Source organism: Elephantulus edwardii, unplaced genomic scaffold (genome assembly GCF_000299155.1).
Source record: "Elephantulus edwardii isolate Elephantulus edwardi_28Jun2011 unplaced genomic scaffold, EleEdw1.0 scaffold00047, whole genome shotgun sequence".
Lineage (NCBI taxonomy): Eukaryota > Metazoa > Chordata > Mammalia > Macroscelidea > Macroscelididae > Elephantulus > Elephantulus edwardii.
In genome coordinates, this window is record NW_006399797.1 from 12773895 (window position 1) to 12798355 (window position 24461).

General features: G+C 36.1%; 1 protein-coding gene across 1 annotated transcript in view; it reads left to right on the forward strand.

The window, feature by feature from the left end:
- Positions 1-24461, forward strand: part of LOC102869715 (cullin-associated NEDD8-dissociated protein 1-like) — a 52468-nt gene that overhangs the window by 22071 nt on the left and 5936 nt on the right. The window contains exons 3-12 of the mRNA XM_006886068.1: positions 3481-3635; positions 6824-6947; positions 8448-8704; positions 8794-8899; positions 11235-11380; positions 12859-13151; positions 14409-14550; positions 14873-16366; positions 17411-17506; positions 24242-24411. Coding sequence (XP_006886130.1) covers positions 3481-3635; positions 6824-6947; positions 8448-8704; positions 8794-8899; positions 11235-11380; positions 12859-13151; positions 14409-14550; positions 14873-16366; positions 17411-17506; positions 24242-24411 — 2983 coding nt within the window. The remainder of the gene's footprint in view (positions 1-3480; positions 3636-6823; positions 6948-8447; positions 8705-8793; positions 8900-11234; positions 11381-12858; positions 13152-14408; positions 14551-14872; positions 16367-17410; positions 17507-24241; positions 24412-24461) is intronic.

Genomic DNA, 24461 nt, shown 5'->3' on the forward strand with positions numbered 1-24461 from the left:
CATCTTACCCCAGTAATAATAGCAAAATTTAACAGAACAGTAAGCATCAAATGCTGGCGAGGTTGTGGAGAAACTGGAACCCTTATTCATTGTTGATGGGAATGTAAAATGGTGCAACCACTATGGAAGGCTATATGGCGCTTTCTCAGTAAGTTAGAAATAGAAATACCATTTGACCCAGTAATTCCACTACTGGGAACATACCCCAAAGAAACCATAACTGCCACTCAAGCAGATATATGCACACTCATGTTTATTGCAGCTTTGTTCACAATAGCAAAGAGTTGGAAACATCCGAAGTGCCCATCAACACATGAATGGATAGAGAAGCTGTGGTATGTTCACACAATGGAATACTATGCTGCATTGAAAAACAAGGAGCTCATTCAATATTGCTCAAAATGGGTGATTCTGGAGGACATTATTAGTGAAATATCTCAGTAACAAAAGGACAAATACTGCAAAGTGCCACTGTTGTAAAACGGGACTGACATGGGGTTGAGGGAAGACTGAGTTAGAGGGTATCAATAATGTATACTGCATTGAAACAGATGATGTTATTGTCATGACAGGAGTCCAGAATGAAGGCTGCATAGTGGAGTAGACTTGCGGGGATGGATTGTACAGCAATGAAAGAATTTTTCTTTTACTTTTCAAAGAGAAGAGCGAATTGAGCGGGGAGGGTGGGCAGGGAGAAAAGTGCAACAATGAATAAATGAATGGAAACCCTAAGTCTGTAAACTTTCTTTAAAATTAAGAAAATTTTTTTAAACAAAACAACTTTGTAGCCTAGTTAGGTAAAAGAGAAAAAAAAATTGAAGAAGGGAGTGTGTCAGGGTTGTATTCTCTCTCTTCATACCTATTCAGTCTGTATGCTGAGCAATTTATTTGAGAAGCTGGATTCTCAAGGATTGTAGCATCAGGATCAGAGGGAGAGGGAGACTCCTCAATAACCTGTGTTAAGCAGATGACGACAACCTTCCTTGCTGAACTACTTGTTGCAGAAGATCAAGGAATGCAGCCTTCAAGATGGACTGCGTCTCAGTGTCATGGATACAAAGATTCTTAGCACTGGACAGAAAGACATCATTTTGATGGATGGAGAGGAGATTGAAGCTGTCAGCCACTTCATCTTGCTTGGATCCACCAATTAACACCCTTGGTACTAGCAGTCAGGAAATAGGAGATACATTGCACTGAGAAATTCTGCAATTAGGGACCCTCCAAATTATTGAGGAATAATGAAGTCAAGTTTGTGGACTAAGGTGTGTCTCATGTGTCTGAGAGCTGGACAACGAATAAGAATGACAGAAGAATTGATTCCTTTGAGCTGTGTTGTTGGAGAAGATCACTGAACATCCCATGGATAGTCAGGAGAACAAACATATGTCTTGGAGAGGGTGCAGCTGGAGTGCTCTTTGTAGGCAAGAATGATGAGGCTTCACTTCACATACTTCAAGTATATTGCTAGGAGGGGTTATTCCTTGGAGGAGGCCATAATGCTTGGAAGGGTGGAGGGTCCTTGAAGGAGACAAAGACCCTCAGTCAGGTGGATTGACATGGTGACTGCTGAAGTGGGCTGTAATGGGTCGGGAAGTGTGAGGATGGCACAGTGTAGGGCAGGATTCAGATCTGTTCATAGGGTTGCTTTGAGTTCTTACAATAACAACATTCCTTTTGAAGAAGTTATTAATAAAACATGCATTTATGATAAAAGCTCTAGCCAGAACATACAGAAAATTCTCCAGTTAGATAATAAAAAAGATTACTGCTTTAAAACTTGGAAGAAGTTCATAAGATCGAAACTATAAAGTACTGTTTGCTTTTTTGAGTCTCACTTTCTTGTGCATACATTGTCACCTTTCAGAGGCTACCTTTTGAGTAATTTCAGAAGTTATTGAGTACAAAATTACATGAGTAGTCAGCTGTTTGATTTTAAAACTAAATATTAATGAAAATTGTAAAAATGTAGAGTAATGCTATTTTCTTATTTTATATTTTTTTTAGAATATTGTTTTTAAAAAATCCTACTGCCCTCATTGCTTAATGGTAAAGAGTTGCACTGCCAACCCAAAGGCATATGGTTCAAATCTACCATCTGCTTTGCTAGAGAAAGATAACCTCCTTTTATATGAGTTACTGTCTGAAAACCTGCTGTAAGGTCAGGTATGAGTCAGTCCTGACTCTCTGATACATACCAAAACAAAATTTATGTTAAAATGTAATGGATTTGTTTTTAAAATTTTTAATAAACACGGCATATATGTTACATTTTTATTTATCCCAGTATTTAGTTAGTATTTTATTGATAGAATAGACAGACCTTGCAGCCTCATGTTTCTTACTTCATACTTTTGTTTATTCTATTTTTTAGATAGTTCTATGTAATGTGTGTGTGTGTGTGTGTGTGTGTGTGTGTGTGTGTGTGTGTTTCCATAATGTAATAATGATAATTTAAAGGGGGAAGGAGGAAATGTAGTCTTTGTTTTTTAGCATTAACACATACATTGTTTCTGGTGACTTATTCCTTTCTATAGACCAGAGTTACTTTCTGGTGAAATTTTCTTTTACACTAAAGCACTTCCTTAGCATTCCTAATGGAGAAGAACTCAAAGGAAGCATTCTCTGTCCTCACTCAAAGAGTGGTGGTTTAACTATATGCAAACCTTAAGACTAAGAAAGGTAAACACACACACAGTACTTTGGCTGCACTGTTGTCAGGTACTGATGAAAGTACAACAGATTTGATATGTTGCGGAAATTCTGATTTCTGTAGACCATTGTCTTTAATCTGATCCAGTTACTCCAACTCTTCCTGCCCTGCACACTTGTTGGCTTGTTTACATCACCAATAGCTGTTTGAGCCATGTCTTGGAGTTGATGATATACTCCAATATAAAAAATCACACATTGATTCCCCCCCCCCGTAATCCTTAGTCATTGTCCCACTTTCAGACACAAAGCAATTGGAAATCCCATAGCTTAAATCAGGCACACTTTATGGCTTAAACTGACATCCTTGTTCTTTAACACTCTGGAGAGGTCCTTCACAAAAGATATTTCCAGTGCAACATATTATTTTATTTCTTGACTGTTGCTGCCATGGGTACTTGTAAATCTAAGTAAAATGATATCATTGACATCTTCACCCTTTTCTTTTTCTGTGGGAGAAAGGTAGACAATCTCCTCCCATGTGATTTACTGCCTCTGAAAATGTGCTGGATGCTCAGCTATAAGTCACTTCCAACTTGATGACATAACAAAATCAAGATGTTGCCTTTTGGCCCAGTGGTGAAGATTTTTTTAAATTTTTTTTTTTTTTAAATTTTTTAATGTCAAATGTAATCCATATTGAAGGCTCTAGTCTTTGATGTGTGATATAGGCTTGCTTTGTATGCTGTTGGCTTTTGCTAGGCAAAAAAATTAATGTTTCTACTTGTCTATTTTTTGTCTAAATTTAAACTTTTTTCTTCCTTCCAGCCTTGGACCTCTAGTGAGTAAAGTCAAAGAGTATCAAGTAGAAACAATTGTAGATACCCTCTGTACTAATATGCTTTCTGATAAAGAACAACTTCGGGATATTTCAAGTATTGGCCTTAAAACAGTAATTGGAGAACTTCCTCCAGCTTCCAGTGGTAAGCAAGAAGACAACCTATTTCCTTGAACATGGAGAGAATTTATCCTTTACCTTTTTTAATTCCTGATTAAGTTGGAGGAAGGGTTATCTGTTCTAAAAGATATTTATTTTATATGCATTTCTTTGAATAAGTATGGAAAATTGAAGTGTATTTTTGCTTCAATGTAAGTTTAATTTTCAGTATTAAATGAGTGTTAAATATCTCATGCTCTAAAAGAATTTTTTTGGTTAGAGATTTTCTATGTACCATGCCTATAGACTAGTAACACTGATTTATAAAATTAGTGAAAAATAATCCAGAAGTGTGAGTTTTTCTGATTAGCCGTTTTTACTGTTATTTTTGCTTTATATCAGAATTTGCTGACTAATTGTGAATAATTCCATTTATTAGTGGCCTTGATTAGAACTAAGACTTTAACTGCTAAACTTAGTAATTAAAACCATCTAAAACTATAATTAATAAATTTGCCATCAAATTAGCTTTTGGCCTCTAACACAATATCATAAGTAATATGCTAAGTTTTAGAACTGATCTTGACTACTGCTATTGACTAAAATTAGCAGAGTGAAAGTGAAGTGAAATTATCTTTCTGCTGAGAAGGGAAATTGTGATTGGTGATATTGTATTCTGTATATATTGTTTTCATTCATTCCTTTAACAGATCTTTATGCAAATTAATATGATACCTTGGTGATAAATAGGCTAAGTATTTCTCTGTGAACCTAAACATTCATGATTCAAATCCACCACCAACAACAAAAAAACACAAAATGGTCCACTGTGAGTTGATTTCAACTTAAGTGCAATGAAGAATGATACAAATATACCCTAACATGTTTTCTTCATGACACAGAAATAAATTTTTCCAAAACACTGAGCGATGACACTCAGGTGGAAAAATTCTTGAATGATCCAGGAAGCATCAAAAGAAGATGATGTCACTGTCCCCAAAAGAATCAGCACTGAAAAATTTCAGGAAGTAGCATATGATAGAGAGCCAGTCGTGATGGAGGAAGAAATTGAAGCTGTATTGAAGGCACTTGCAAAATATAAGACTTCAGGAATCAGTAGGATACCAGTTGACATGTTTCAGATAGCAGATGCAATCCTGGAGTTGCTCACTAGTTTGTAGTAGGCAGTTTGGAAGATGGTTACCTGGCCAGCTGAAAGATAGTTGTATTTTCTTCCATTCCCAAGAAAAACCAGTTGACATGTTTCAGATAACAGATGCAATCCTGGACTTGCTCACTAGTCTGTAGTAGGCAGTTTGGAAGATAGTTACCTGGCCAGCTGAAAGATAGTTGTATTTTCTCCCATTCCCAAGAAAGGTGATCCAACAGAATGTGGAAATTACCCGACAAGGTCATGAATAGCATACGAAAGCAAAAAATGCTGAAAATCATCCAAAAATGGCTAGAAAAGTACATTCACATAGAACTGCCAGAAATTAAGGCCAAGTTTATTTAGAAGAGGCCCTGGCACCGGGTAGATCATTGCAGATGTCAGATGGATCTTGGCTGAAATCAGAGATTACCAGAAGAATGTCTTATTTCTGTTTTATTGATTATGCAAAGTAGAGTGTGGATTAAAACAAACTGTGGTTAATATTAAGAAGAATGGGAATCCCAGAACACTTAATTATGCTTATATCAAACCTAGACCAAGAAGGCCTTGTCTGAACAGAGCAAAAGACTACTTCATGATTTAAATTTGGGAAAAATGTGAGTCAGAGCTGTATCCTTTCTCTGTACTTCAATCTGTATGTTGAGCAAAACATGTGACAAACTTTATTAGGAAAAACTCAGGATTGGAGGAAGACTCATCAATGGATCTGCGTTATGCAGATGAGCAGCTTTGCTTACTGAAAGCAGGGAACACTTGAAGTGCTTGCTGCAGAGAGTTAAGAACTGCAACTATGGATTATATTTCATCATCAAGAAAAAAATTTTCCCTTCTGGACCAATATCATGAGAGATAGAGAAAAGATTGAAATTGCCAACAGTTTGATCTTGCTTGGATCCACAGCCCTTCATACCGGTCCTTCATAGTAGCCAGGATATCTGGAGATGTATAGATGAAATTTGCAAAGTCTTTCAGGGCCCTCTTCAAATCCTGATGACTTGTGATGTCACTTTAAAGGCTAAGGTTTGTCTGAGTCAAGCCCTAGTCTTTCCAGTAAACTGCTATGCATCTGAGAGCTAGAAAGTGAATAAGGATGATAGAAGAATCAATGCCTTTGAGTTGTGGTGTGGACTGCCAAAAGAACAAACCCATGTGTCATGGAGAAAATACAACCAGAGTGCTCCTTGGAGGCAAGAATGACAAGGCTAAAGCTTATATACCTTGTTGTTGTTATATACCTTGGAGAAGAAGGACATCATGTTTGGAAAAGTGGAGGATCAGCAAAGCAGAAGACCTTCAACCAAATGCATTGCCACTGTGACTGCGTTAGTTGTCTCAAGTGTGTAGGGGATGGTAAGAATGGGAAAGGATTGGACAGGCTTCAAATCTGTTGTTCCTAGGATCTCTGTAGATCATGCTCAAGTTGAAGGCAGTTAACAGATTATAACCTTGTAAACACCCTATGGGGTGGTTCTGCTCTGTTCTATAGGATCTCTTGAATTAGAAATCTCAACAGCAGCAAGGTTTTAAAAAAATTTGTTTTATGTTTGATGTTTTAATGTTAGTTTTTATGTTTATGAGAGATCATATGTATTTGTTATTTATTTAGTCTAAATATCACCATATTTGATGTCTTAAGATCCCTGGTTCATAGGTGAAGGATCTGTAATTTGAGAAGTTATCTTAGTTCACCTTAATTTGGAGCACTTGATGGGTAAAGAGTCATATCTGTTGTCTTTACAAGTCCTTAAAACTGCTGCATTTTTTCCCTACTCTTATATCAGCATTGTTTACTTTTACTAAGTTAATATCTCTTGTTTTATTTACAAGTTGAATTTTTATTCTAACTGAATTGTTTTGACTATTCTTTTAAAAATTTTCTTCATTATTCTATACATCTATACATATATTTAAACAGTTTTCAGCATTCGAAACAGAAATTGACAGATAGGATGATACCATTATGCCGTGCAGCATTGTATATTGGCAACTAAAATAGTAACCATAACTGTAAGTCAGAACTTTGCTTACCTTGGAAGTTTATTGACTTCTTGTTTGTACAGGCTCTGCATTAGCTGCTAATGTATGTAAAAAGATTACTGGGCGTCTTACCAGTGCAATAGCAAAGCAAGAAGATGTCTCTGTTCAACTAGAAGCCTTGGATATTATGGCTGATATGTTGAGCAGGTAAGTATGTCTGTCACTTGCATTTATAATATATGTATTTATTAAAAGCCTTTTTGTAAATAAAGTTAAAAATTACTCATTTTTCAAATTGTGGCTATTTTATATAAATGTGTATTTGATGGTGAGAAGTTCATTATAGTTCTTTTGCATGGCAAGCATGTTTTCTGTAGTTACAAAAAATAATAAAAAAAATTAAATTTGTGGTTTTAGTATTTCAGCACAATATTTTTGAACAGTAATAAGAAGGATATAGTGGGAGTGGTAAATAATTCCGTTAAAACATTGCCAGGAAATTTTAGCAACTCTTTATTACCCATGTTTTGGAAAAATGAGGGGCTTAGTTGCATACATTTGTTGCTCTTTTGTTCCTCTGGAGGTCAGGCTTTGGAAGATAGACTTTTTAACTCATGGTAAAGAGTTCTATGGAAGACCTGTCAGTATCAATTTTCCCTGCTTCTCATGCTCATTATTTACATATCTGTTACTTGTGGCTGTTTCAGCTTGAAAATAGATATTATAATGTGGTACATTTGTATTAAAAGAAAGAGAATCTCTCATCCTAGCATACAGAGTTTATATTTTAGGACATAAGAATACAACTAGTTGCAAAGTAAATATTAAATAATGAGTAGGACATATACATGTGCTGCTCGGGATAGCATAAATAAGCATAGAATAAATAAGTCACTCTTGGTGGCCTAGTGGTAAGAAGTTGCACTGTCAGTCAGAAGGCATTCAATTTGAACCTATCAGCTGTTCCACAGGAGAAAGATGGGCAAGCTACTCCCATGCCCCTGAAACCCCACTGGAGGATCAGTTCCTCAAACTAGCAATCTTGGAGTTGGAAATCCTTGCCTTCTTATTTTCAAAAGTAGTAAAAAAATAACTCTGATAGATACCTGTCATGTTAGGGTGGGTTAAAAATATATATTTGATTTTATAATAAACCATGACAGTCCATCAAGATTCATACTGTGTGTTGTCTTAGCATATCATAGATGTTTAACTACTCTTTATACACTGAATTACCCGTCTGGTGGGGTAGGAAGAGTGGTTGGGCCAACAGAATCCTGAAATTTAGTATCTAGATGAGTAGCAGAAAGATCAGCGAGTGAATTGTCAAGATAGAGCAAGGTAATCTTCTTCCTCTCCAAATATATACAGTTAGTACAGAATATGCTGAGCTCTGGGAAGGGTAAAACTAACACAATTGTTTATCCTTTGTCTTATTTAGCGTATTATGTGTACTCAAGTGAATTGTATGAAAATATTATAAAATTGGAAATATTGGTCGACAGTTCAGGAGGTTGTTGGGATATATATTTGGTAGCATTTATAGTGAGAGCAAGAATTGAGTGTTTCTGGTATTATGAATTTTGTTTGATTTATCTAAATTTATATTTTGAGTACTTAAATTGAGATTAGAGGCCAGACATTTCAGTAGAGTTGAGGCATCTTGAATTCATTTGTGTTTTTTTGTTTTTTTTTTTTTATTTTAAGGCAAGGAGGACTTCTTGTTAATTTCCATCCTTCAATTCTGACCTGTCTACTCCCCCAGTTGACCAGCCCTAGACTTGCAGTGAGGAAAAGAACTATTATTGCTCTTGGCCACCTGGTTATGAGCTGTGGAAATATAGTTTTTGTAGATCTCATTGAACATCTGTTGTCAGAGCTTTCTAAAAATGATTCCATGTCAACAACAAGAACCTACATACAATGCATTGCTGCTATTAGTAGGCAAGCTGGTCATAGAATAGGTAAGAAATGTTTAAAATGCTTTTAAAATTTTCTTTCAATTTAAAGTGATATTACTGTATGTTTTAAGAGTTCAATATGCTTTTCTTAGGTGAATATCTTGAGAAGATAATTCCATTGGTGGTAAAATTTTGTAATGTAGATGATGATGAATTACGAGAATACTGCATTCAAGCCTTTGAATCATTTGTGAGACGGTAAGTTTTTAAGATCTTTATGGTAATATGGTTTGTAGGGACTTGCACTGCTAACCTCAAAGCAGGGCTTTCTCTGGTGATTCAAACCCACCACTGGCGTTCTAGGGGAGAGTTGAGCAGTCTCCTCGCATACCATTTAAAGCCTTGGAAATGGAAATTCAGTGGTGCATCAGCTATGAGTTGGTTCCCATTCAATGGCAATGAATGAATGAATGAGTGATACTTTGAATAACTGAGCCCTGGTAGCATGGTAGATTAAAGTGTTGAAACTGCTCACTGAATGATGAGCAGGTCAAACCCACCAGCTCCTCCATAGGAGAAAACTGTGGTAGCCTCCTTTCATTAAGATGTATAACCTGGGGAATATCATGAGTCGTAATTAACTTGACAGTAGTGGGTTTTAGTTTGGTCTTTATGCTTTATATGGAAGCTTAGGGGCCGTGGTGGGATGAACATTGATTGGCAATTAAAATCCATAAGCCACTGTAAGGAAGAAAGATGCAGTATGCGTACAGACTTGGAAACCTTATGAAACAGTTCTACTATGTCCTCCTGTATCGCGTTCACTAGATAATGATTTTGGGGTTTTGCTTTTTTTAATCCTTCAGAGGTTTATCCTTAAGAATAGAATAATTAAGATCTGAATGAGAAACAAGTTATTCTACTGCTATTTTGATCTTTACCTGTGTTATCATTAAATAACATAAGAACTTAAATACAATAAGTATCATATTTTAAAATATAGCCCTCAGATTTGTTTTAGAGTGCATCCTTCATATTACTATAACCTTAACTTGGAGAAAAATAAAATTCTTTTTTATTTGATTTAATTTAAGAGAAATACAATTGGTAGTCTTAGCCTAAAAGATGCATCAAGGTAAATTAATTTTCTGGACAGAAAAACACACTAATAATCTCTTTTTAAAAAAATTAAAGAATTTTGTTAAAGTGGTGATTCTTGGTGTTTAAATCTTAGTTCTCAAACTTTTAAAGCTTGATAAAGATTGTACATTTATATATTAGAAGATTTTTTTTGCCTTTGGCCAGAATTGACAGTGCAGTATTACACTGTTTTTTTTGAGGTTTTTTCTGTTAATTTGCGTAAACTTGGCTTAGTTTTGAGAACTGACTTTATAATCATGTCAGATTGTTAAAATTGGAATTCTTTATTTCATTTCCATCTTTTTAATCAAAACACAAATTATTTCTCTTTTTTGGCTATGTGGTCATTTGTCTTCTAACCATATAAGTAGAAGAATGTACACTGACATTTTCACAAATAGTCCTAGTTGCTGAAAAACATGGCTCATTTCGATGTCAGTCTGGAAACTAAGGTGTGCCTGATACATGCCATGGTCTTTGCAATCACTTACTATGCATCACAGAGCTGGACAATGACTAGGGATGATAGAAGGAGAATTGATGCCTATGAACTGCTAGGAGAACAAATGAATAGGTTTGTCTTGGAGAGGGTGAAGCCGAGCTGCTCCTTGGAGGCAAGGATTCTGAAGCTTCGTCTGACGTACTTTGGACATGTTGAAGGAAGTGACCAGACCTTGGAGAGGGATGTCGTGCTTGGGAGAGTGCAGGGACAGCACAGGAGAGGAGGACCCTTGATGAGATGGATTGATTTAGTGACTGGGGTAATGGCGGTTGGTGTTTTGGAGATAGTGAGATTGACACAGGATAGGACAGAGTTTAGGGCTGTTGTACATAGTGGTCGCTGTGAGACACAGGCGATTTGATGGCACATAACAACAACAACAACATGTAGTTAAAACATTGAGAAGATTGAACATATGTAGAGTTCTAGGTACTGCATGTTGTAAAATTTTCCTGTTCTCAGAGATGTTAACCTGTGAAAATAGTTCATCTTAAAATTAAGTACCTTAGTCATGGTCTTTTCAGTTGCTTGCTATGCATCTGAAAATTGGACAGTGAATGAAGATGACATAATGAGAAAAAAAATACCTTATGGATTTCTGTCAATATATAATTATATAGAGTGATAAATACATGTTTGCTTGTGTATATTTTCTTTAAATGTAATTAATTATTTATCTGAATACTTGTTAAGTTTTTATTGAAATAATTACATGAATATATTAGTGTAACCTCAGTAGAATAACAAATATATTGGTCTCTTTGAAAGATTAAAATAAAAAGTATATTTTGAAAGGTAAATCTTTTGAAAGATGATGTAGAAAGAGAAAGGGTTATTGGTGTTGAGGATAGTTAGAACTACTTTTTCATGTTAAAGGTTATAAAATCAGGTATTAAAGCAAAATATAGCATACAATGATTCAAAGGTAGCTTTTTATTTTTTTTTCTTAAGATGTCCTAAGGAAGTATATCCTCATGTTTCTACCATAATAAATATTTGTCTGAAATACCTTACTTATGACCCAAATTATAATTATGATGATGAAGATGAAGATGAAAATGCTATGGATGCTGATGGTGGTGATGATGATGATCAAGGTACTTCAAATTAAATACAAGAAATTTTAAACACTTTCATGAGTTGATAAAACGGAGAAAGATAAAAATTTTTTACTATAAATGTTACTGTTGGCTTATAGTAGTAAAAAATAGAAATTATCTCAGTGCTTTTCTGTAATAAATTAAGAAAATTAGAATTTATGTGATGAGCTATGTAACACTTAAAATCATGCTTTAAGAAACTTCTTAGGGATTTGGAAATTGCTCTTTTAAATTTATTGGAAAAGTGGGTAATATCAGTTACTCCTTATTTCTAATTTTACTTCCTTTTTAAATCTATATTAGAGAGTTACAGTGCTACTGGTTATCTTGCCACTAGCAGTTATGTTTTTATTTTTACTTACCATATTTTTCTCAAAGTTTTTGTGAGAAAGAAATCAAAGCTAACTAGTGGCTTAGTGGATAGGGAGCTGCACTACCAGCTCAAAGACAGGCAATTTTATACACTAGCTGCTCTGTAAGAGACAGTTGAACAGTCTCTTCCCATGTGATTTACAGCCCTTGAAAACCTACTGGAGGGTCAGTGATGAGTTGTTTTGGACACAACAGCACATAATGCCAACAACCTATAAAATAGACCTATTCGCAGTACTTTAGTTGATTTTGAGAGACTAATTTATTATACATAACATGTCACTTTCATGAATAAACTAAGTATTATTTCTGAAGCTCTTAAGATTGATGTCATAGTACTATGATTCATGGTGTTCTCCTCTGGACACAAAATACAGCTTCACAGGGTAGTGTTTGCACAGTTAAAGTGATTTCTGCTTACACTGGCTGTATTAGAACAGGTGTTTTAAGTAAGTAAATTATTAGGTATATGAAATACAGGAATTATTTTGTTGTTGAGAATATTCACACAATCTCATACATTTATATATGTATAATTCAGTGATACTAATTGTAGAATTTATTCTGATCCAACAGATTTAGCCTGATAGTGTTAGAAGGCAATAATTTTTAAATATTTCACATGCCAAAAAAAGTCACCTGCTTAGAATAAGAACCTTGGATAAGATCATGCTTGCTTGTCAAGTGATAAATTGTTCTTGTTATAATTAAGTATGAATATGTATTTTTGTTCCTAATACCCCATTTAACAAATTTACTGAAAGCTTTGCAGTCACAAATCTAATTAAGGATTGCTTTTTCTTTCTAGAAAATTAGCCCTACAGTTTATCTGTTTTATAGTGGTGTTTCCTCAGGACTAGCAGCTATTTACATTAAAACTTCTATTTAGTGAGTGATGAATACAGTGATCATAATGTGAGTTGGAAAGGGATTGATAACCATTCTTTTTATGTAAGTTAACAAACCATCCATCTGTTTTAAGTTCTGGTTACTTTTGACACTTGTTCTGTATGCTAGTGCAAATTTAGGGAAAAACCCTGTCATAATTGTGACTCAGTACACTCTTGTATTAATAGCCTATTTACATTAAAACTTTTCTTTAGGGAGTGATGATGAATACAGTGATGATGATGACATGAGTTGGAAAGTGAGACGAGCAGCTGCTAAGTGCTTAGATGCCGTAGTTAGCACTAGACATGAAATGCTTCCAGAATTCTACAAGACTGTTTCTCCTGCACTCATATCAAGATTTAAAGAGCGTGAAGAGAATGTAAAAGCAGATGTGTTCCATGCATACCTTTCCCTTCTGAAGCAAACTCGTCCTGTGCAAAGCTGGCTTTGTGACCCTGATGCAATGGAACAGGGAGAAACACCTTTAACAATGCTTCAGAGTCAGGTTGGTTTGCAATTACAATTCGAAAATCATGATAAAGTGATTGCTTTTTAAAATTTTAAGTGTAAATTCTAGATTGTTTTTGGAGAATAGTATGTTAATTATTATTGGGGATAATATTGCTATTAGAAATTTAATTTGATAAGGGAATTGGAGCCATCTGTAATATTTTTATGGATTGTGTGCATACAAAAATTTTTGTGATACAAAATACTAATTTTTGCTTGACGTATTTTTATCTGATAAACTGCTAAAATAATCTGATATTTAGAAATCTATGATATTAGTAGAGATGTCTTAGAGCTGTGGAATCAGACTACACTTCCTCAGTGATGTTTTCATTATTTTAACATTTTGCATTTAGGACAATAGTTTAAAAAAAATCCAGCTATTTTGCTCATTTAAGCAGTTAATGAACACTAAGATGAGAGGCAAGGATGAATGTCATATTGACTAGACCATCATTCGCAGTGGTTCTCAGAGGCAATTTATTGCATGAGAGGAGATTGGCCATCCTTCTCCTGTGGGTAGCCAGTGTCCTTGAACTGTGAGCCTTCAGGTTTGGATTACAATACAGCTTTTTCTCTCTAGGCCACCATGGAGTAGCTTCCATGCGATGTACACTCTCTGAAATCCACTTGAGGGTTTGCTGTCAGCCAGTTCTGACTCATATAACACAAAACAGTAACAAAATCATTCCAGAATGAGCTCTGGTGGCCTAGGGGTAAGGAGCTGCACTGCCAACTCAGAGGCAAATGGTTTAAATCCACCAGCTTGTCCTTGAGACAAAGATGGACAATCTCCTCTCAGGTGATTTACAGTTCTGAAGCCCATTGGAGAGACAACGATAAGTCAGTTTTCACCCCAGGGCAATAAATGTCATAATTCCACAATTTGTTGTCTTTTTTTTCTCCACACCACTTTGGTACTTAGATACATATTTTTTTTTTCAAAATGTCATTTATAAATTACGTATCTCAAATTTTGTTGGAGAACTGTGGGGTTTTTTTAAAAAATTTCTGTTTGGTCTCATGCATTTCTTTTATCAAGAAAGCCTGTATACAACCAAATGATAGATATAGGAATGTGGATGAGCAAACTTTGGTCCAAGTGATGTATGTCTTATAAACAGTAGTCGTAAACAACTAAATTAGGAAGTTAATAAAAAGCTATATTTCCCCCTTTTTATAAATCTTTCTAAATTATGCTAAGTGTATTGTGGGAAATATTGTTAAACTAACGGGTATGTAATAATTTCAGGTTCCCAACATTGTTAAAGCTCTGCACAAACAGATGAAAGAAAAAAGTGTGAAGACTCGGCAGTGTTGTTTTAACATGCTAACTGAATTGGTAAATGTATTGCCTGGGGCCCTAACACAGCACATTCCTGTCCTTGTACCAGGTATGAGAGTTATAGTAAACCCTTTTAGAGACTTATAGGTTAGCTAAAATTAGATAAGTGGATATATTTATTTCAAAAGGAAAATTGTGACAATTTAAATTGTACTTAGAACTAACTTTATAATTGAAGCATATTGATCATGTGAAATTAGAAACTTGCAGCTAAAAAAATCTTTGGTGCTAATGGATTGTGGATTTCTGTTAGTTTTAGTATATTGCATTGAGATTGAAACTAGCAGTAATTTAGGGTTTAATTGATAATCTTTTTTCTAAAAATATGCTCAGAAATGAGTGTGATTTTTCTTTTGTTGTTGGCTTTTTAGGAATCATTTTCTCACTGAATGACAAATCGAGCTCATCGAATTTGAAGATTGATGCTTTGTCATGCCTATATGTAATTCTCTGTAACCACTCTCCTCAAGTATTCCATCCTCATGTTCAGGCTTTGGTCCCGCCAGTGGTGGCTTGTGTTGGAGATCCATTTTACAAGATTACATCTGAAGCACTTCTTGTTACACAACAGCTTGTCAAAGTAATCCGTCCTTTAGATCAACCTTCCTCATTTGAGGCAACTCCTTATATCAAAGATTTATTTACTTGTACCATTAAGCGGTTAAAAGCAGCTGACATTGATCAGGAAGTCAAAGAAAGGGCTATTTCCTGTATGGGACAGATTATTTGCAATCTTGGAGACAATTTGGGTTCTGACTTGCCTAATACACTTCAGATTTTCTTGGAGAGGCTAAAGAATGAAATTACCCGATTAACTACAGTGAAAGCATTGACTTTAATTGCTGGATCACCTTTGAAGATAGATTTGAGGCCTGTCCTGAGCGAAGGGGTTCCTATCCTGGCTTCCTTTCTCAGAAAAAACCAGAGAGCTTTGAAACTGGGTACCCTTTCTGCCCTAGATATTCTCATTAAAAACTATAGTGACAGCTTGACAGCTGCCATGATTGATGCAGTTCTCGATGAGCTCCCACCGCTTATCAGTGAAAGTGATATGCATGTTTCTCAGATGGCTATCAGCTTTCTTACCACGCTGGCAAAGGTATACCCTTCTTCCCTTTCAAAGATCAGTGGATCCATTCTCAATGAACTTATTGGACTTGTGAGATCACCTTTGTTACAGGGAGGAGCCCTTAGCGCCATGCTAGACTTTTTCCAAGCTTTGGTTGTCACTGGAACAAATAATCTTGGATATATGGATTTGCTGCGCATGCTCACAGGTCCAGTTTACTCTCAGAGTACAGCACTTACTCACAAGCAGTCTTACTATTCCATTGCCAAATGTGTTGCTGCTCTTACTCGAGCATGTCCTAAAGAGGGACCAGCTGTAGTAGGTCAGTTTATTCAAGATGTCAAGAATTCAAGGTCTACAGATTCCATTCGTCTCTTAGCTCTGCTTTCTCTTGGAGAAGTTGGCCATCATATTGACTTGAGTGGGCAGTTGGAATTGAAATCTGTAATATTAGAAGCCTTCTCATCTCCTAGTGAAGAAGTCAAATCAGCTGCATCCTATGCATTAGGCAGCATTAGTGTGGGCAACCTTCCTGAATATCTCCCATTTGTTTTACAAGAAATAACTAGTCAACCCAAGAGGCAGTATCTTTTGCTTCATTCCTTGAAGGAGATCATTAGCTCTGCATCAGTGGTGGGCCTTAAACCATATGTTGAAAACATCTGGGCCTTATTACTAAAGCACTGTGAGTGTGCTGAAGAAGGAACCAGAAATGTTGTTGCTGAATGTCTAGGGAAACTCACTTTGATTGATCCAGAAACTCTCCTGCCACGACTTAAAGGTTACTTGATATCAGGTAGGTATCGTTTTCTGAGAATAAGTATATTTGTTTTTCTAATAGGAAAAAATTCATTTGATTGCCTTTTAAAGATTCCTCCTAAGAGATGTGATGAACTACTGCTTTGTCTTATGGATATGGAGCCATCTTCAAATGACATTTTGTTGTTAATGAGACTGTCACTAGATAATGATTTAAAAACATACTCTAGTTCCTAAGGTTATTCTGTTTTAATGTTAATTTGCCTTAAATTATGGAAAGTAGAAATATTTATTAAATTAAAAATTTGTTAGCACCAACTAAAATTAGTGAAAATGATAGCTCCTAGTGGAATTTTCTAAAATTCATCTGAATCTTTAATTGTTTTCTATAGATGAAATAGAATGTAATAGTGGCTATTTAATGTTGGAAACAGCTTTCTTTAGTGAAATTTCTGAAGATCATCTTGTTAGGTTTAGATACTGTGCTTCTACTCTTCGAGCTTCCCTTGATACCAGGGGAAGTGATTTATTTATTTGTTTTTTTAAAATACAGTGAAATCTCTTATAAGGTTGGTATACAATTCTTTAGTGTCTTGAGGGCAGTAGCCTTCTTGCCTGTAGAGAGTTGCCCTGCAAGCAAGAAAAGGGCTGTCTCAGGCAGTTCAGATCCTTCTGTAGTAACTTACAGCCTCCAGAAGACTGCTGTTGCGTCAGCAGTCATTAGTTGCCTCTGATTCACTAGAATAAATTTGAGTTTTCTTGACCATAGATAATTTTAAGGCATTGAGGGTAGTAGGTTTTTTTAGGGGGAGTTCTAGTGGCTTAGTGGTAAAGATTTGTGCTGCCAACACAAAAGTACTCAAGTCAAATCCACCAGCTGCTCTGAGAGAGAATGATGAGCAGTCTCCTATGTGATTTATCTCTGAAAATGTGTTGGAGAGTTAGTTATGACATGGATCTAACTTGAAGGTCCACAACAACAGTAACTACCGTATTACTTGAAGTTGCTTGAAAATGGTAAAGCTGTCTATAGATTTTTATGGAGTACATACCAATAGACTTTTTTGTTACCTTTAATTAGGCTCCTCGTATGCCCGAAGCTCAGTGGTTACAGCTGTAAAGTTCACTATTTCTGATCATCCACAACCTATTGATCCACTATTAAAGAACTGTATAGGTAAGTGGGAAAACAGATAAACTATAGATTATAAATAGATTTACTTGGTAATATTTTTTTGGAGAAAATAGTTATTATTCAGAAGCTCTTAATTTCAGTTACTAAAAAAATTACTAATTAAAATGCTCATTTATAAAGGTCGAGGAATAGTTTCATTAAAAACAGTTGTTAATTGTAAATTTACTGAATTATCTCCTTTTATTTTCTCCTTAGTTTGAAATTGTTGTCCATTATGGATGTTTTTAGTAGACTCTGAAAAATGAGCACTCTTCTCCTATGTGATTCACTGTCTCTGAAAACCCACCAGAGGGTCTGCTATGGGTCTGTTCTGAACCCAGGGTAGACAACAACAACATTTGAATTCCAGAACCCTGGTCAGAGCAGTCAACATTCAAAAAAGTGCAGTTAAAGCCCACCAGCCGATCCACATGAGAAACATGTAGTCACTGCTCATTGAGATTTACAGCCTTGGAAAGCTTATAGGGAAGTTCTACTCTGTCCTCTTTAGGGTTGCTTTGAGTCAGAATTGACACAAATACAGAAGATTCTTGTTCTGAGACTTGAATTATAGAATCTTCTAAAACCCTCAACCAGCTGTATTGACACAGTGACTGCAGCAGTGAGCTTGAGGGTATCAGAGATTGTAAGGATGGCATAGGATAGAACAAAGTTCAGATCTGTTCTTCATAGGGTCTCTGAGTCATATTCATCTCAGTGCCACCTAACAACAACGAGAAAAGAGTCTTTACTTATTCAATCCTTCACCTAGTTTGTCAGTGTTACACCTTTTCTAATTGTAGGTTTCTACTTCTCTGTTTGCTGATGGTTCTAATTTTTAGATGTCTATTTTCCTTTATGAAAGTGTAACTTCCTTCTAACTTTAATCCTATTCATCTGGCTCAGATAAATTGTTTTATTGTTTGTGTCACAGCTTTTCGAAGAGTTGCTGAAGAGAGAATGCTCTAAACTTTACCTTCACTCACTATTTTTTGGCTTAAGTATTCCATGTTTTCTCATCTAGTTCTTATTTGACATTGTTTTCAATGCCCTTTCTCTTTATTTTCATTCTGAATCCTACGAGAATGAGGCTTCTCAGCTTCATTCTTTGCATGAAGTGTACCAACACAAGTCCAATTTTAGTCTATTTCTGTGAAGACTTAGATGATCTTACAAGAAAATTATTCCTTTAGTCTCTGTATTCCTTAAAATTTTGACTTATATAAAATATTAACAAACATTCCCACATCCTGTACTTTATTTTTTAAAAATAAAGAAATGTGAGTCTTTGGGTGCACTATTCATTGCTGTTGAGTTGATTTTGATTATTAGGAACACTGTAGAACAGAGAGAGGTTCCTTATGATTTCCAAGTCTGTGTCTTTGTGGAAGTAGATTATCAGATTTTTCTCCCTTAGAGCAGCTGCTGAATTTGAGCCACCAATCTTATGTTTAGTCGTCCAATTATTAACCAGTGTGCCACCTGGTTACTTCTTGTTGTCCAGTACTATAGAGTCAATTCAGACTGTACACTAGAACAAAACATTGCCAGGTCCTTTGCCAGTCTCACAGTTATTGCTTTATTTGAGCCCAATATAGCCATTGTTTCAGTCCATATTGTTGAGATTATTCCTCTTAGTTGTTGGCCCTCTGCTGAGCATTTGATTCTTCCTGATAACATGTTCAGAATACTTAATTATGTTTATAGGAAATCTGTACTTACACAAAGAAGTAAGTATTTGTCTGAACAGAACAAGGGGCCACTGTATGGTTTAAAATTAGGAAAGGTGTGTGTCAGGACTGTATCCTCTCTCCTTACCAGTTCAGTTTGTATTCTGAGAAAATCATTAAAGAAGCTGAACTTTATGAAGAAGAGTGCGGCATCTGGTTTGGATGAAGGCTCATCAACAGCCTGTGTTATGCAGATGATACAGCCTTGTTTGCAGAATGTTAGTAGGACCTGACATACTTGCTGCAAAAGAGCAAAGACTATAGCCTTCAGTATAGATTGTATTTTAATTTCAAGAAAACAAAAATTCTTACCTCTGGTCCAGTAGGCAACATCATGATAGATGGAGAAAAGATTGACATTATCAGTGATTTCATCTTACTTGGATCTGTAGTCAGCACCCTTGACACCAGCAGTCTGGAGACATACAGTCTCCTGTCCAGGATCTCTCCAAAGTCTAAAGACTTAAGATGTTCCTCATTTAGGCCAGTCTTTCCAGTCACCTGCCATGCATCTGGCAGCTAGACAGTGAATAAGGATGATAGAAGAATCGATGCCTTTGAGTTGTGGTGCTGGAGAAGAGTGCTGAATATCCCATGGACTGCCAGCAGAACAAAGATGTGTGTTGGAGATGGTGCATCCAGAATGTTTCTTGGAGGCACAGTTCAAACTTTACCTCATATACTTTGTGTATGTGGTTAGGAGAGGCTAGCTGTTCCTTAGAGAAGGACATCATGCTTGGAAAAATAGAGGGGTCACTGAAAGAGAAGAAGATCCTTAGTAAGATGGATTGATGTAGTATCTGTAGCAGTGAACTCAAACGTGCAGGGATATTAAGGACGGCACAGGTTAGGACAGAGTTCATGTCTTTTGTTCATAGGGTCACTAAGAGTTGTACCTGACTGAGGGGCATGTAACAATAACATGACCAACATATGTAAGATGACATCTTTCTTTCCTTGATTGTAAGGAGTGTTGTAACTACTTCCAAGATAGATTTGCTTGTTCTTCTGGCAACCTGTGGTATACTTAGTACTCTTCACCAGCACCAAAATTCAAAGGCATCAACTCTTCTATAGTCTTCCTTCATTCAGTTTTCACACACGTACAAAAGTTAATTGAAAATACCATGATTTTGATCAGGAATGCCTTTGTCTTTAAAAAAAGATCTTTTGCAGCAGATTTTCCTAGTGCAGTATGTTGTTGAAGGATTTTGTTTTGGTTTTTGTTTCTGGAGGTTTTTTTTGACTGCTTCTTGCATGTACACCCAATTAAAATTAATTTCTTGTTTCCGTTAATTTGAAAATGGAAAGTAAGTATCCTAAAATAGCATCATTCGCTATATTAAGTTGCATTTCATTTTTAGTGAACTACACATGGCTAATATTTAGTGACTTAAGATAACTTTTGTGGAAAAGGCAAAAGTAAAATTGATCTTTGTAGGGAGCTTTGGGGGCTTGGTGGTGAAGAATTGCACTCTCAACCCAAAAAAAGCACGTGGTTAGAATCCACCAGCTGCTCTGTAGCAGAGGGATGGCCAATCTTCTCTACTGTGATTTACTGTCTCTGCAAACCCGCTGGAGGGCCTTGTATGGGCATTCATTGATTTATTGCCTCCAAAATCCCTCTTGAGGACCAGCTGTGACTCAGTTCTGACTCAGCAGTACATTACAATAAACTGATAGAATCAAATAATCATCTTGGTCCAAATAGACGTTTCCTCCTAGATGTAAATGAATGTCAGTTGAGTGATTTAGAGCTCCAGTTCTCTGTTATTACTTGTAACTCCCTAATTTCCTGAAGATATCCATAGAATCTTCAGTCTGTAAGATAATCCTGAGACTTAAACAGGATAAAGTTGATTAGCATCAATCCCTGGAAGTAAGATACCTCGAAAGACTAGGGCTATCTCTGTTTCTGAAGATTTACAGTTTCCTTTGCTTTTGTTTTCATCAATGGTTTCCCTAGACTTGAAAGTATCCCAGATCAAAGCGGTTTTGTGTCTCCTTGAGGATAGAATGGAAATACCAGCAGGGAGAATAGAGGTATATGGCAGATAAGATGTACATATTCATGCCATTCTGTAGTGGGTGAGGGAAAAAAGATGACAAATTAAAAGGTTGTATTAATGAATTATGTTTGGGTTTTTTTTTCTTTCCTCTCCCTTATCCCAAAACTAGATCAATAAGCAGCAGCATTATATAGGGGGAGAAAGGCTGGAATTGTCAGGGATTTCATTTTAGTTGCATACAAAGCCAATGCTTAGGGAATCAAATAATATATTGGATTAATTAAGTTTGCTATAAAAGTCCTCTTTATATTGTTAGACAAAAAGCATTGCTGTCACTTGGAAGACTCAGGTGTGCCTTTCCCAACCCATGGTATTTTTCTTTTTTACTTGCCAGTATCCATGTAAGCGCTGGATTTTGACTAAGAAAGGATAAAGGTGGATTGGTGCCTTGTTACACACACAGACACATTGTTTATCCATATATGTGTTGGACACTTGAGTTTTTTTCCTTTTTTTTTTTTTTTGGTATTGTAAATAATGCTTCATTGAATATGTTTTTGTGTTGCGGTACATATCTTGAGGAGTTAGTGGAGTTATTGGATCAAATGCTTTATGATTCCAGCTTTTTAAGAAAGCACTAAACTTTTCTGCAGTTTTTAAACCATTTTATGCTCCCACCAGCAGTGTATTGAGTGCTCACTCTTTCCACTTTTGCCAGCTTTTGTTTTCTGTCTTAACAGAACTTGCTTTTGTTCCTAGAGTGGTTGATTTAATAAAAAAAAAATTGAAAAAAATTATTTGAGTTTTTGCGAATGCCCAACATTGAGTTTATGACTTTACCCTGGACATATTCTACATATTTAAAAAAATTCTGTTGTGATGCACTTCAGCCTCTGGTGCCTTTCTTTTTTCCCTTTTTTCACCTGTATATTATAAAAATTTTGTGAAGAGTGTTGTGGTCATATAATGATGAATAATAGCTACTTGTGAATACTGCCCGTTGACTAGACATTGTGTTCAATAATATTAACTCTTTTAAGGAGCCTTAAAACCTGTACAAAATAAATACTCTTTTGCCTAAAGTAATTTGTCCTATTGGCTCCATAGTCAACAGTCTTGGCACCAGCAGCCAGGATATTAAAAGGCGCATTGCCATGGGAAAGACTGCTGTTAGGGACCTTTCCAAAGTGCTGAAGAGCAATGGTATCTCTTTGGAGACTAGGGTGCGTCTGATACAGGCCATGGTCTTCGCAGTCACTTGTTATGCATCAGAGTTAGACAATGACCAAGGAGGATAGAAGGAGAATTGATGCCTTTGAGCTGTGGTGCTGGAGAAGAGTATTGAGAATACCATGGACTGCTAGGAAAACAAACAGATTTGTCCTGGAAAGGGTTAAACTGGGTGGCTCCTTGGAGGCAAGGATTCTGAGGCTCCGTCTAACATACTTTGGACATGTTGTGAGGAGAGACTGGTCCTTGGAGAGGGACATCATGCTTGGGAGGGTGGAGGGACAGCGCAGGAGAGGAAGGCCCTCTATGAGGTGGATTGATTCAGTGACTGAGATAACTAGGATGGGAGTGTCAGAGACAGTGCGATTGGCACAGGACAGCGCGGAGTTTAGGACTGTTATACATAGGGTCGCTATGAGTCGCAGGCGACTCGACGGCACATAACAACAATTTGTCCTAAGTTACACAGTTAACCAAAGTAGCTTGATCTATCTGTGTGACTCCAAAGATCTTTGGACTATTCTATTTGTGTGATATTTGAAAGTACACATATAGTTAAGTATATTTTTAAGGGTAGTTTCTCATTTTCTGTCCTCTAAGTTTTATCTTTCTCCTTTCATATTCTGCCTATTATGTTGTTAGGTATCATTGAGTCAAGTATGACTCATAGAGACCCTATAAACAACTGAACCCAGCCCTGTCCTGCACCATCCTGCACTTCCTGACATACAAGAGCCTGTTGCAGCGATGCACCTGGTTGAGGGTCCTCTCCTTCACCAACCCTCTACCCTTCCCAACATCATGTCCTTCAGTGAATAGCACCTCCTACACTATGTTCGAAATATGTGAAGCAAAGCCTTATCATTCTTGCCTCCAAAGAACAACTCCGGCTGCTCCCTCTCTAAGACAGATCTATTCGTTTTCTTGTCCGTCCATGGAATGTTCAGCGCTCTTCTCCAACACAACAACTCAAAGGCATGAATTCTTTTTCTGCCATCCTTATTCATTGTTCAGATCTCAGATGCATAGCTAGTAATCAGAAAGACCATGGCCTGAATCAGATGCACCTTAGTCCTCAAACTGACATCACTACTCCTCAGTAATTTGGAAAGGTCCTTAACTGCAGATTTTCCCATTGAAGTGTCTCTCCTTACTTCCTGACTGCTTATACCAAGGATATTAATTGTGGATCCAAGCAAGATGAAGTGGTTGACAGTTTCAATCTCCTCTCTCCAGTCTGCCTATTATAAATTTATATATTTGCTAAAGATGGAATTAAAATATGACTGTTGGAGGCACATTTGTCTTTGTAATTTGATAAAGGATATACTTGTTAGTAGTATTCTGTTTTAATCTGCCATCATTTTAATTTATTTTGCACTTTTAATTTTTAATTTCTTCTGTTCTTTTCAAACAAATAAGTTTTAACTCTAAGGGAAAAGTTTCTGTTATTTATCTTTGTATTTACTGACTCTATCATGTCTTTGTGTGACCCATCTCTCTTTAAAGCATCTTAAATATTATTTCAGGACTTTGTAGATCCTTTACATTATACATGATGAAAGTGGATTACCCATTGAAAATCTACTCAGCTTCAGAAGTGATAGTTTTCTTACTGCGAAAAGATGTCTTGAGTTCATTAGGCTATCTTCAGGTCCACTACTTTCATTAAAGAAATAGTAATTCAGCAATAACCTACCAAATTAGGGAAAATATACGGTATATATGGTAAGATGATTATAATTGTTGCTTCTTTAATAATTTTTCAGGTGATTTCCTAAAAACATTGGAGGACCCAGATTTGAATGTAAGAAGAGTAGCGTTGGTCACATTCAATTCAGCAGCCCATAACAAGCCATCACTAATAAGGGATCTTTTAGATACAGTTCTTCCACACCTTTACAATGAAACAAAAGTTAGAAAGGAACTTATAAGAGAGGTAAGTGAATAAGACTGCACTGTTCATATAAATTTTAAGAAGTTGGAGAA